Source organism: Branchiostoma floridae, chromosome 16 (assembly GCF_000003815.2).
Source record: "Branchiostoma floridae strain S238N-H82 chromosome 16, Bfl_VNyyK, whole genome shotgun sequence".
NCBI classification, from domain to species: Eukaryota; Metazoa; Chordata; class Leptocardii; order Amphioxiformes; family Branchiostomatidae; genus Branchiostoma; species Branchiostoma floridae.
Genome location: NC_049994.1, coordinates 11,129,400 through 11,143,754, shown reverse-complemented (window position 1 = coordinate 11,143,754; position 14,355 = coordinate 11,129,400). Strand labels below are relative to the sequence as shown.

Genomic DNA, 14,355 nt, shown 5'->3' with positions numbered 1-14,355 from the left:
AACATAAAGGCAGGCTCTATGAGTCGGAAATATATATGATATAATTCTTATCATTTGATTTTTGTATGATGGCATCTTTTTGCTGATAGCATATCATGATCATGACGATCTTCGGTAGAGCCTGACACGTAGAGCCGGCAAGCAGACCGAGATAACCATACCAGTACTCGCGCTTGATTTGAACTTTTGCTTGTAATACTCTTGTTGTCATGGTCTTTTTAAATTTATTTTTACAGTTAAAGATATTATAGGAAGGTATTAAACAGCTATGTCCACATTTTGTTGGTTAAAGAAGCACAAAAGCGGTCAGACGGCTATACAGAAGAGACACAAGTGAAAAATCGTGCGACGCTGGAAAAATTTTGAACACCATCCGATGCGTTGCGATGGCTTGCGATGCTTACGATTTTCTTGCGATGTACTGCGCTCATCGTACGATATGCGGAATAGTCCATCGCAAGGAATCGTACGCGCTTTGTGACCGGGGCTTAAAGTAATAAAAGGTACGCTTTTTTGCGACCTGGATGTCCAACCTTCATCGCCATAAACAATTTGTAACGGACGATATTATTCTACAAAGATTTAAGAAGAAGTCGGGAGTCTGAAAAATATATACCTTTATGATAATCCAACCCGTAAACAAAAGGGAGTTTCTGCAGTTCTGACAATAGCTAATACATTTTTATATTTACGTACTATAAGGAAATACGCAGGTCAAGCTGCACTCACAAACACAGATTTGGTTGTCAATACTTCATTGACGAATTTCCACCAGACAGTTGATTTGGATGACAGAAAGATACTAGAAAGGTTGGGGGACAAACAGCAAACTGAAAATCATGATCGAATCTTCTCGTGTAAAGTAATGGGAGAACGGCCAGACTACGAGAACAAGGAACTACACTAGTATTAGAAAGTTTAAAAGCAGGAACGCAGCAGTTGCATTACGTTCCTTTTACTACCATCTTAAAGAATCCTTACCGGATGAAAGGCTGGTTGGCGACCCACCGAACCCTCTAAACATTCCCAGCTTCTCTGCGTCGCGTCTGAAGCATCGCCACCATGTTATGTATCACCTGTGCGGAAACTATTGATAGTAATCACTTGCGGAATGTTTCTCCACTACTTTTAATTTCATCTCTACTATTGGGATGGCTTGATCCCAGAAGTGGTCACCTTTACACCATGCTTTAGTCCCTGTAAATGTGGCACTCTCCAATTTTCAAATCACAGACGAACGATATCGATTTTTGGTGAACAAAATTTCACGGTGAAACAAACTACCTTCTACACCAAGCCTTGTTCTTTCAGCTCAGACTCCAACAAGCTAAAAGATTCGTCAGCGCTCAATGTTGCAATGCAAGTAATCCAAACACTTGAAAACATTCTGAAAGAAAAATGGATCTAACAATAGAAGATAGACACAGAAGCACCGCTATATTTGTTCAACATCTTCTTGTTCCACTAAATTAAATGAAAAGTTGGACACGGTAGCCCTTCTTTTAACGTGTTAATTTACAGACGTACACTTGACCACTTCCGTTGTTACATCATTTTTCTTATGAGATTTGATCGAACGACATTATACAAACACATCTCAAGCTACATATTCAACATCACTAAGAAACGAGAAGAAGCCGAACAAATGTATTAGACTAGTTTTAGAATCCATGTTTTAGAAACCATGTGTACTGCACTACAGTTCTTGATCGTCTCTTGTTTCACGCTCTTCCACGACTCTCTCACCATGAAAAGAGCGTCCAAGACGGTCGTTTTCTTCGCGAACTTCTGGGCGCTGTCGATGTTCTCGTTGTCGATGGCATGCAGGACTCGCTTCATGATCTCAGACCGGTAAAGGGCTTTAAAGTTCCGAATAATGCCCTGATCTAGCGGCTGGATCAGTGACGTGGTGTTGGCGGGCAGAAACACCAGGCGGATGTTGCTCAGGGGGATGTCATGAGGATGGGCCGTGCAGTTGTCAAGCAGAAGCACAATCTTCTTCCGCCTCCTTCCCATCTCTTCGTCGACGTTCTGCACCCACTTCTTGAAGATGACGCCCGTCATCCAGGCTTTCTTGTTGTTCTCCCATGGTAGCGGAACACGCTGACCTCGGAAGCACCTCGGCGTCTGGCTTTTTCCGATGACCAGTGGCGTCAGTTTGTCGGTTCCTGTCATGTTACAGCAGAACATGACACTGATTCTGTCCATGGCCTTCTTGCCTCCGGACACCTTCTCTGTCTTCTGAGCCAATGTCCCCCTCGGTAGTGCGCGGTACAAAAGGCCGGTCTCGTCGCAGTTATAGACGTCTTCACTGTCGTACTCTTCTAGAATGGTAGGCAGAACGTCTCTTACCCAGTCCTCCGCCGACTGCGTGTCTGCGTCCTTCTTCTCGCCGTGCGCTCTGAAGAACTTGACGTTGTGCCGCTTCTTCCATCTGCCCAGCCATCCCTCGGTGGGTTCGAAGTCATGGACACCAAGGCCTGCTGCCAGCTGCTTGGCCTTCTCCATCAGGATGGGGCCGTTGAGTGGGCAATCCTTCCATCTGGCATTGACGAACCACCGCCAGAGAGCCTCTTCTACGTCTCCACTCTTGCCCTCTCGCTTCCTCTTCCTGTTAGGGTTGCTGTTGGATTCCCACTGCTTCAGGATGGCCTCTCGGTTCTGATTCACCCTGCATACTTGCGACGTCGAAACTCCAAACTTCTTCCCCACTTCCGTCTGCGACATCTTTGGAACACTGTTCAGGAGCTGGATTACCTTAACTTTATCGGCTAAGGTTAGCTCCACTCTCTTCCTCGGTGGCGTGTTGAAGGACATGTCGATAAGGAACGTGTTGCACTCGGAACGAACTCAATAAAACTGAGACAGTACACAGGTAAAGACGCGTTTTTATTGAGTAGAAATGAGTTGTCTGAGAAAGGAAGCCGTCTTTGAAGCAGAACCACCAAAGAACACAAAGGCAAAACGCCGCCATTAGCGGCATGAACCGGCACGCGCGCCCTCTTATGAAGTCCCGACACGCGCCTGATCCCCCGGACCGGTTCCTATCAACGCAAATTTCAATAGAAACCGCGCTCCTTTGTGACCCAAAACAGACAACTTCGATCTTTCTGGCGGTCTAATGTCTTTATACAACCTTTTGTCGGCTCATTCCTACCGATTCTGACGATTTGTTTGGCGTATTTTGGGTTCAAAATGTGTTGCATTTTGAAATTTTTTTCCCGATTAGCCGATTTGGGCTTTGCAAATATGGGGTGCTGTATACAATGGCGCTAATGGGAAATGGTTTTGGATTTCAGAATTCTTTGCAACTAGCCGATTTTTGCGCCTAAGCGAATTGCAAATAGCTGGCTTCTACTGTACTACCTTTTGTATCTATATGCCTGTACTTAGCCCGATAGGGCATGAATGTGCAATAAAGGCTATTATTATTATTATCATTATCATTATCATTATCATTATTATTATTATTATTATTGTAAAGAAAACGTGTCATTTATGACCAAACATAGGCCTACTTGTGACATATAGCTTAAATATTGCCATTTTCAATTTCAAATACATGTAATATCAGTTTCAAAAGCAAAGTTAGTTTGTCCAATATTCAAAAATCCAAACCCCTTTACGAGCCTTTCGCGATTCGCTCATTCCCGAAAAGAGCGAAATTTGGCAATTTGACGGTCGTCTTGGCTACTTTTCTGGAGGCGGCCGGGAGCGGTACTGCAGTTTGGGCTCTAAATAGGGGATATAGTCCCGGAATACAAAACGTTAAATTGGGCTTAAAAAACGAAATATGTTCTCCCAAATAGGCCAGGTCACCTTTACATACACCCAGAATGACTTTTAAGACACTAGTTTGCATGAAAAAGGTCAATTTTAAGTGAAACGCGAGCCGTCCATTTGACACTTGTGCGCCCGTTGAAGCGCCACCTACATTCATGTATACATCATATCTTACACATAATAAAAGGGTTTAGGGTTAATGTGAACATCATCTATTTTCCCTTAACAACTTTGGCCGTTTATTTAACTATTTATCTGTTTATATTGGGTCAGGGACAATGAGAGAAACCAGACCATCAGTCAGAAAACGTCATTACGATCTCGATCTACTTCGAAATTAGGTCGTTCCTCTTCTTTCAAATTAATAAAAGATGACGTAGCACGGTAGCTTCTATGTTTGATTTTTCTGGAGGTTATTACAACTTCGTTCTGTTTTAAAGGTTTAGAAGATGGTGTAACAGACTGGTGCGTCCATTTTCTTCATTTGAAAACTGGTGGAAATGGATGCACGCGCGGTTATTGTTATCATGAGACAGTGCGCCTTGAATGATGCCGATTTTCCTCATAAAACGTTACTCAAGCGTACTCAATTTTCCTGTTTTAGTAACTTCTCTACCTCTTTGCGGTTTAAGACGTCGACGCCACCAATACTTAGCGGAATAAAGTAGAACTACATTCACTGGTGTTCATTTCGTATTGACTACAATATGATCTATGGGACTTAAACTAGTTTCCCGTTAATTGACTGCTGAATAGCACAGTGAAAACGCCAATGGCCTAGTCGAGCGGATTTCAAATATCTTTTTTTTTGTGTGCTCTTTGGCCAATAAGTAGATAGTTAACGTTAATTGTTACCACATACTAGTACGTACAGATAAGCCATTAGTATTCCTAATTAGTGTCACTGACAAAAATTGATGAATGTCCTCTGAAACGTTTGACCGTTTCAAAAACCATGTGCAGTCGCTTGAGTAATTGCTATTTGGCGTGCATTCGTAGTCTTGCGCTGCAAGTATGGCTACATACTGCTTGGTCAGCATAATGTAACAGTTGGTCTTCGTGTTTAGGATTTGGTGTTGCATTTATTTTCTTGGCTGCTGAAAGTCGCTCATAAATATCCCGTGTAATATCGTACTGGTAACATTACTTGGGTGCCATATCCCGTTGATCCGCTTAGCGGCGCTCTTGAGACGTAACCGGGTTTAATGAACTTCCCTAACAGAAAGTGGCTGGGCGACTCGGGCCTGTTTTCAGGTCAGAAGCTGATATTTGTCCCCAATGATATATTCATATTTCATTCAATACCACAAGTATATATGTAAGCTAAATATATTGTTTTAAAATTTGCTGATGTGTCTTCTTGTTTTTCTTCTGTCAATCGGACATATGGATTCAACTGTCATTTTTCAGCCAAATGAGGTGATATTTGGCACAAGGGTTCAGTTGGCAAATACCCCATAGCTTGTTTTTCATTTGGTTAATGTATCATGAATAAAGGCCATTACAATTATTTCATTGATTTTGTTTTGTCATTTAGACCAAAAATATATTCTTTGGCTTTATTTTGGATCACATGGTCTTGATTAGTCAGGTTGGAAGCTTTGGACAGGTCGGCTGGATTGTATGGGCAGTGAGTGAAACACATAAAAATGCATACAATACTGAAATGCACTTAGGAAATGTTACTGTTTTTCCACTGTGTGTTTTTCTGAACTTATCATGATGAAAGCTGACTTTGCCGCAAGTTAAAAAAAATGGCATTAATTACTTCTATTAGTTAAAACAAACAGTAAAATTTCATAGTATTGTATGCATTTTTCCATCAGCATGTTTAGATATGGAAAGTGCTCTACCAGAAACATGTTATTTCATACAAATCCCCAATTACACAACACAAAATGAATATGAACTGTTAAGAAGTACCAGCATCACCAAATAACTGCTACATGTAATACATTTGTGAAATGGAAATAATGAAAGCCCTTAAAATTCACCTACACAAAATTTTCCTAGATGATAAAAACCACAAAAACACACAATGGCATAATTTGGACATGGCAGACAAAATCAGAATTATTTAGGGCATATTGCATAACGTTACCTGTTTGTTGGCTCTCTTTCAGCACTGACTATCCGAGGACTCATCTGGGGTACAGCCAAGAGTGCTCTTCTTCAGCTTATGGTGTTGGATTCTCTTGCATGATTGTTAGAATGGCAGACCCCCCCCCCCCCTACCACCACTACTACCACACTGTTATGAACTACATTTGTTATGAACCTATTGTGAACCACATGATTACTACCACTCACCCCCGACCCCCACCCCCTATTTTACAAGTAGACCAGTCCTGTTACCTCAATCTTTTGCTAAGAGTCCAGGAGGGAAGACAATTAAGTATGAAGTCCAGTGTGCAACCAGTTTGTTACAATTCATAAAACAAGTACCTAACACACACACACACACACAAAGCTCCCCCTCATACACACTCATACACACACATACACACACACACACTCTACCAGTGTAGCTACAACTCAATCAGGCTCCAAAGGATTAATCAAAGACTCTCATCACAGTAATGACAGTACATCTTCTCTTCCGAACACTATCACAGATATACGGGTAACATACTTTTCTAAATCAAAACAAGCCCAAAAAATCTTCTCACCCCAAATCAACTGACAAAATCAGAAATAAGGGTACATGAATAATAGACACTGAAATCCATAGAAAGATTACTATTTACCTTTATTACATAACTACCACACCTGTTTCAATTTGCTAAGCACAGAGCAAATTTAAAGCAAGGAAAGTTGCCACGGCATAAACTGCAATGTACAACCTCTGCTAATTAGCATAACTTTCACATTCAAGACAGATCCTTGTTCATGATAGGAAGGTCATATTTCATTATCTGGAGGGTCATAGATCATAGGTGAAAGCCTAAGGTCATAGGTCAAGGTTTATACATATTTTTAAAATGCGATATCTGGGGGAACATTCTTTTATCTCAAACAGTAATGCTACAGCATGGAAATACATACATTTACATGTACGTCCTTTCATTTCAGCAGTCGTAGTGTGACATTGCTAGTAGGGAACACTTTCAAGTACCACAATGTTTTCATTTGGAACAACGTCGAGAAGAGAAGTCCTAATAAGCCTATTATTATCTATGACCTCAAGAAAGTAAATAAAATATATGGTCTATCACCTGTAACAGTGATGGTAACCTTTTCTTTAAGTTGTACACCACTTTCAGACCTCTATTCTAGCACGCTATCAAAGCAGATTTGCATAAGTTACACTTACGTAATGACTATGTCCTAGTACATCACACATAGACTGTATGTACTAAACTCCAAGCAGATCCTACAATGGCATAAAATAGTACCAAACTGGCCAAGGAGTGTAGTCAGCCAAGAGGTAGCGAAACACACTCCTAAGCCGGCTTCACTCCTCTGGCAGCTTTTGATACTATCTTATGCTACAGTAGGATCTGCTTGGAGATTATGTATGTACTGTAGTTTCTTGTGTAGGTATCAAAACTAGTCTTCATAAAGCCACCCTATAGTGGAGGTCAAGGTCAATGTACGTTTCCTCAAGTCTCGCACCATTCCGAAGCCAGACCAGTCCAGCTTTAGTTAACCTGGGGAGAGCGCCTTCTGTGACTGACACAATTTGCTAAATTTCCGTAGTTCCGCTCTAGGCCAATCTTTAGGTCTTATAGACTGTCTCCAAAGGGCAAGAAATCAGTCAAGTCTAGAAAAGCTGAACAATGTTACAAGATTCAACACACAAAGTTTTAAGGAATTGGAATGTTTTACACAAGTGAAGATGTACATCTACATGTACAAGTGTAAAAAAAATATATGAGGATTGACTACAAATACAATTCAATTTACGTCAACATTTAGACCAAATAAAATTCTCACTGCTCAATTCTTAAAATGTGAGCAACTTGATCATCAATTTGATTATCAAAATTAGTTTATCAATTATAAGCCAAAGCCTAATACTTAATAGGGCATTTCTTATCTATTATCATGAAGAAGTCGACTGGTCTGGCCTCTCTTCCGTGATTTTGCTGTTTGTGTCAGTTGATCACGTCAGTTCTCGTCAAACATGGCGTTGCTCAGTTGGACACCACCATCCTTACAAACTCTGTAAACAAACAAACAAACAAACAAATATAAACATCATCACATAGAAATTTATCATGTCCATAGTATATCACTATGTCTCCTCCCTTGTGGTGTTGCCAAAACATTTCAGGCAAAACTTATGATAGGTTTTACCACTTTTTGTTGAAGCCACAAGTTCCAAGTACTGTACAATATGTGAGTACAAATGTAGGAGCCACATGGATGCATTGTATATGATTTTGGGGTGCCAATATAGTTTACTGCAAATGATGAGCAAAACACTTTAATCAATCATGTTCTAACCTAAACCTAGCAGAATCAGTCACAAACTGTTTCATGAACAAAAAGCAAAACACTAGAAAAGAATCTAATATTTTGTGTATTGCTGAATACATTTAACAAAGAAATTGACTATTCATAACAGCATGGATGGTTAATGTATTGATACCATGCAGTTAGTAAAAGTCAACAACTTTCTAGATCTGTGCATCACATGTTAATTAGGCAATTTAAGCTTTCCTTCAGAGCTATTTTTATTCATGAAGGCAACCTTTCCACTAGACAGAGATCGCTTGGCAACCGTAGAAAGACAGAGATTGCATTTGTACAATCCTAGACTGTATAAATGGAATATGGCATGTTGTAAAAGTATGACTTAAAAGAGATCATACAAGACATAAAAAGATGTGTTCTTTATCTACGAAATTTGTTGAGCGACCTGTCAAACATTTTGTTGTTCAGTGGTTACACTGTCTAGTGAAAAGGCTTTGAAAGGGGGTGTAAGTTTTGTTTGGAAACTGCAGACTGGAAGAAAAAACTGTTAACTTTTTAACAAAATGCTTATCATTTTCTGTTTACGGCATGGCTATGCGATGCTACATAGCAGATACGTTCATGCCACCGCTTTACCTTAAAGTTATTCTCTGCGATAACCATTCGGATAAACTCTGGGTGTGGGGTAGAATTAATAGATGTCACACACATGAAGAATGACTTTAATATGATCAAACTGGACAAAAAGTTAGAAGAAATGGTACTCCTGATTTTTGGGACATTTTTAACTTTCCATTCACATTTCATGTGAATGGTCATTTCATGTCATAGTCTGCTTTTAAAGTTTGTCATAAAACACATTTGTTTCACAATAACAGAAATATGTACCCTTTTCAATACATAGTGCAAGATAATTATTATCTCTAAGTTTTTCTAGTATATATATCATAGAATATTAGATTTCTATTCAAAACCATTCAGATTTTGAAGGGACAAAAATGAGGAGTACCACTTTCCATTAACCTTTGTCATCCTAGCAACTGAGAAGAGTAAACACTTCTATATCAGTGGTCGGTATCACAAGGGTTAAAATCATTTCCCTTACAGCAGGCACAACTCGTGCACATGCTTCCTTACCCTGTGTGAATATACCACTTCATGGACAAACTCTGCGACAAAAGACGGGGAAATACAGAAACAAGAAACAAAACTCACTACAATAAAAAAACTGTACAAGTCTACTAAGACAGAAATAAAGTTTAAGATAAAATGTACAACAAGGAAAAACCTCTACATGGAAACAAGAACTTACACTGGCTACACTACAATTAAAACCTGTACACACTTAACAGAACATAATAGCTCACACCAATGAAAATACGATATGCAAGGTAACAATTACTCAAGGAACTGGATAAAATTAAACAGTTGAGTAACTGTTACCTTACATAAAATAACTCACACAACATAAACAGAAACAAGAGCTAAAACGTTCTACAAGTATATCCTTTGCAAACCTAAAAAAAAAGAACAATATAACTCAAACAACAAAAAAGTCTGACAACACAACAGACATATTTGCAAGTCTTTGAGTATATTTCCAAAGAGAAGAAGAAATCACATGTAACAAAAGTCACTGCCATTATGATCTTTAACATTCCAAAGTCCTTTTTTTCAAACCTGCCCCTCCCCTGCATTCTAAAATGGAATGACTCTTACAGGGGATAGGACGTGTGATCAGGAATGTTCCATGCGGAATAGAGGGGTTTCTGCTGTTACCTTCATAGTTAATCATGCCGTGTTGGTCCTCCTGTCCTGCCACCAGCTGTTCTACTTCTTCTTCAGTCAACTTTTCTCCTGAAGGTTCAAGGAGAGAAAGAGGAAACTATGAGATCTTTTTAAGACATTGCTAAGTAAGCAAACTGTAGATCAATAAAATTTTACATGGGAAAATGGAATTACTATATTCTTTAAACATGTACAAATCAGTTTTGCAAACAAAACAGTAGCATTCACTTTTAACCATTCCCTACAGATGTTGCTTTTCTTCGGAAAAATTTGTATTGATGACAATGTTAGGCCGTACTGAAAAGGTTAAATGCAGACGGTTGGCAACATTACAGAATTTTTCAAAGTGTACATTTTTTCATTGTTGATACTGTACAATTGATCCATATTTCAGGACTTTGGTTTGCAAACTTTGTAGCATACATATATGTCAGATTGGGGAGCTGACCATATGATATCAAACATGTACAATGTATGTGTACAATGGAGTTGCCTACGTACAATCTACACCTATTAGCAAGGCTCAAATTCACCTTTGGGAAAAGTTACACTAACAGGTTAGGTGTACATTACGTAAAGAACTTGATGAACACTAGTACTAGTGAGTAAGTGAGTGTGTAGACTGCTGCAAAGAAAAAAGATTCAAACATATGAAATTTTTTTTTAATCCCAGAATCTTACCCAGAGTTGTGAGGACATGCCGCAGCTCAGCGCCCACTATCAGGCCGTTGCCGTCCTTGTCAAAAACCTTCAGACCCTCCACGAAGTCCTCGAAGGACCCCGCCTCCTTGGAGTGCTTGGCAAAGGCCTCAAGGATGGGCAGGAATTCCTCAAAACTGATCCTGGAGTTGTCTATATATGGAGAGGATGTAAAAGATGTGTTATGATCTACTTAGTTTAGATCTTGTGTACATTTACTGACTTAATTTTATGCAAGACGTGCATGCGCCTATTCTCAACAAAAAATGTGGGCCCTCATACATAGGGAAAGCCAACCCCAACCAAATGGGAATGATCAACAATAAAGTTGGAACTGCAAATTTATTGAACAAATGGCAGCTAAAATTCACATCTTACACTTTGAGCCTTTGTAGCTGAAACAATAGCGGGTGCAACAAATTCACACAAGAAAACTGAAAAGTGACCACACAAACCACAAACTAAAATACCAAAAATGTTTCAAGAATACAATAATAACTTCAACATTAAAGGATAAAACAGCGGATTTTTCTGAACTTGACCCCTCACCTCTGAACTCTGCGGAGACCTTCTTGACCTCGGCATTGGTGGGGTTCTGACCGAGAGACCGGAGCACCTCGGCCAGCTGGCCCTTGTCTATCTTTCCATCACCCCTCTTGTCAAACAGGGAGAAGGCCTCCTGGAACTCTGCACAAACAAAACAACAACAGTCCTTAGGTTCACCTTCACAGTGTCAAGGCTGATCAAATACACATGTACCAGCTGGCTTCAAATGTACATGAAAATATGCAGTGCAGGACACTTCAAAAGAATAGAGTAAGATCAGTATCAGTATCACCTATTTGATTTTACTTTACTCTGGAAATTTGGTCATGTATGAAAAGGGAATTTTTTCTGCAGAATTGTTACATCGTTTTAGCAATTGTAATTTCATTTTGTAAAATTACATTTGTTTATTATATTTGCTATTTCATTATCCTGTAGTATTCCAAGGTAATTGATATAACGGACTGAAATAACATAACTGTGTGTGATCAAAGGGCCCTAGGGAATGTTGGGTGTGGCAATGTCAAACAAAAATATCATTAGTCCACACCAATTGATCTCAATGGTTCTCGGGTATTTTGAACAACTAATTCAGGAAAAGAACAATACGCATGCCTATATTCATTCCCTGAAACTGTGTGTACCAGACTTTCCTTTTGACATTTCAGTTTAGGATAGTATCTTTCAATCTACAAAACAACTAATCAAAGTACATGTAAATGATGTAGACTAAGAATTATCCCTTCCAGATACTTGAGCATTTTGTCCTGATACTAATTTCATGATACTAACTTCACATATGACAGAATTGTTTTTGTTTTGTGTTGGTACAATGTATTTTCAATTTGGCTGAACAAGGGTCATAAGCCAGATTTTAATATGAGCTGATATAAAACCCTCAGTGAAAAAAGACTTTTCTTTAGGGACGACATCAAATGAAATAATCAATCTTCAGGTGTAAGGTTCAATTTCCTGAGATAAAATCATGAGAAAACCTCTTGATTTGATTTCCTAAGATTACAAGGGTTCTTTTTTAATCCTGTATCATGTGCACTAATGATATTGCGGTGACTCAATCAACTTGAACATTATACCCCTTATGGGGGTACATTGTAATACTCAATACCAAGCCACCCACTCATCTAATACACCCACTACTCTTATCACATTACTGAGCTTTCAATCAAATGTATCTATGATTCAGTATGAAGGGTTTAATCAAAATAACCAAGGCAAGATGGTCTGCCACAACAAAGCTTACTGTGGCCAAGAAAACAACAAGAACAAAGATAAAATGCAATATGTACATGTCACTTCCTTCTGTCTTATATTTCCTCAGTTAATGTTCTTCTCCTTCAAATTTCCAGATGCTTACTAGGTTAGTGTTACCTATGTATGATATTGAGAGAGGAAGACAAAAATTCTACAATACTACTCCCTAAGGGGTAGGTAAAAAGCAGGTGTTTGGCACAAGATTAATTTACATATCAACCAGTAATTTGATCTGCTAATTTAACTATCAATTTGAGATCCAATCTACTCATGTCCTGGTAGGCACCAGCCATTGAATATGCCGGATATAAACAACAACAGCGATCGCTCCTATCAAATAATTCAGCATTGCAAATGGCAGTGACTTGCATGCACTATGACTCACACATTGTATAATTCCCACAAGCAAAGAAATGCAGAGAGAACAGCATGCACTCACCACTGACGTTTGCACAAGTGGCGCTAGCACATCAAACCTTATTTACGTCTACATTTCTTGCATGCTGTTTCCTATTTACTTTTCTCAGTCCCGAAATTTGCCACAAATTATCCTTCCCATAAACGTTACATCATTGAAATGATACAACAGAAATGGGAACATCATATGGTTGCCCTTAAACATGGTTGTATCAAGGTAAAAAGTCGCCCCTTCTGCGTTTCAGTTAGTATACACTAAGGGCACATTTGAATTCTCCCTCGTTAAGGGTACACAAACTGGGGGAAGTCTTGTGTACACCCTAAAGCATTCCTTAGCCATATATGGTAACTAGTGCAAACGGAGGTCATAGGAAACCAGTCTGCCAAATACCTGGATATTGTACATCCTATGACGTCACCGCAGGTTATACCATTTCACTACCTTTTAGGGGGGTCTTGGTTTATAATTTCATATGATTCATACCTGGCCAACACTCGTGAATTTTTATCATTGACTAGGTAATACCATTCTAACGCTAACTTTCAACCAAGACGTCAATAAAATAATAGTACATGTATCTTTTACCTTTCTGTCTTCTTAGATCTACCTTGGGTCTGGCCCGCCTAAAATTTAGCCGGCTCAAAGAAACAGAAGTACAACGTCCAAATAAAGAGAAAGGTGAACATCTACAGGCCTTGAAACTTAATATTGCTTTTAAGCCTTAAGTAAACTCAAAGCTGCTTTATAGTTCTTGGTGTATGGCTTGATCAATATGCATAAAAGTTAGCATTCAGTTCAAACAGTAAGTTGACAGACAGCTAGGACAAAAATCGTGCCAACATGATTTCTAGCGGAAACAAAACGGGTTCTTACCTGAAATCTGCTCCTCCGAAAAGTAAGACTGGAGAGAGAAAGAAAGAATAATGTTGTAAGTAACGGGATGATGACAATAAGGGATTTAGAACGTCAAAAATGGACTTATTTAAGGTGTTTTAAGAGTCTTACCATCTTCGCTGCGGCAGTCTGGGCGGTGTCAGAACGGAAGTACGTAGTAAAGGTTGTCGGGATTGGAGAGGTCAAAGGGGAAATTGTAACTCAAGTAGGAGCGACACCTGGCGATTTTTATACAAAATACACGTTACAAGTAGACGATCGAAAGGGCCATGCTCATAATTTGTGCACATGAGCTAGATCTCATAGCGGATTGCAGACAGTCTGACACAGCTAGAATCAAGGACGTTGCTAGAATGTAATGCATACGGTGCAATCTGCACTGTTGGGACATTCAGAATTAGCTTGTCGTGCTGTTCTCTATTGTATATATAACCGTTATAGCCGGTATATAGACTGACTGACAGAGATAATCGCACTTCGGTGTAACGTTATTGAAGACACACCAGCTTCGCAGGCACGCGGCGTGGCAGCAGCTG

At 39.4% G+C, this 14,355-nt stretch overlaps 2 protein-coding genes across 4 annotated transcripts; both read right to left on the bottom strand.

The window, feature by feature from the left end:
• Nucleotides 1–1,143: 1,143 nt before the first annotated feature.
• LOC118403567 (tigger transposable element-derived protein 4-like) lies at nucleotides 1,144–2,956 on the bottom strand. The gene is made up of 2 exons (XM_035802304.1): nucleotides 1,693–2,956; nucleotides 1,144–1,197 (listed from the first exon to the last, which is right to left on the bottom strand). The coding sequence occupies exons 1-2, from the start codon at nucleotides 2,815–2,817 to the stop codon at nucleotides 1,144–1,146; spliced, it is 1,179 nt and encodes a 392-aa protein (XP_035658197.1). The 5' UTR covers nucleotides 2,818–2,956.
• A 3,551-nt stretch (nucleotides 2,957–6,507) lies between these two features.
• On the bottom strand, nucleotides 6,508–14,052 carry LOC118403271 (myosin light polypeptide 6-like). 3 transcript variants are annotated; one of them, XM_035801915.1, is made up of 7 exons: nucleotides 13,931–14,052; nucleotides 13,799–13,826; nucleotides 11,239–11,376; nucleotides 10,672–10,842; nucleotides 9,982–10,059; nucleotides 9,340–9,371; nucleotides 6,508–7,948 (listed from the first exon to the last, which is right to left on the bottom strand). In XM_035801915.1, the coding sequence occupies exons 1-7, from the start codon at nucleotides 13,931–13,933 to the stop codon at nucleotides 7,940–7,942; spliced, it is 459 nt and encodes a 152-aa protein (XP_035657808.1). In that variant the 5' UTR covers nucleotides 13,934–14,052; the 3' UTR covers nucleotides 6,508–7,939. The 3 variants fall into 3 exon arrangements, with proteins under 3 accessions (XP_035657808.1, XP_035657807.1, XP_035657809.1); XM_035801914.1 differs by lacking the exon at nucleotides 9,340–9,371 and adding an exon at nucleotides 8,839–8,876; XM_035801916.1 differs by lacking the exon at nucleotides 9,340–9,371 and having other exon boundaries at nucleotides 6,510–7,948.
• Nucleotides 14,053–14,355: the final 303 nt, after the last annotated feature.

Coding starts and splice junctions, on each gene's coding strand:
- LOC118403271 (XM_035801914.1), bottom strand. Junction 11,377..13,798: donor TTCGGAGGAGCAGATTTCAG/GTAAGAACCCGT, acceptor TTGTTTGTGCAG/AGTTCCAGGAGGCCTTCTCC. Junction 10,060..10,671: donor GCATGTCCTCACAACTCTGG/GTAAGATTCTGG, acceptor TTGAACCTTCAG/GAGAAAAGTTGACTGAAGAA.
- LOC118403567 (XM_035802304.1), bottom strand. CDS start 2,817: ATGTCCTTCAACACGCCACCGAGGAAGAGAGTGGAGCTAACCTTAGCC. Junction 1,198..1,692: donor CGATCAAGAACTGTAGTGCA/GTACACATGGTT, acceptor CCACATTTACAG/GGACTAAAGCATGGTGTAAA.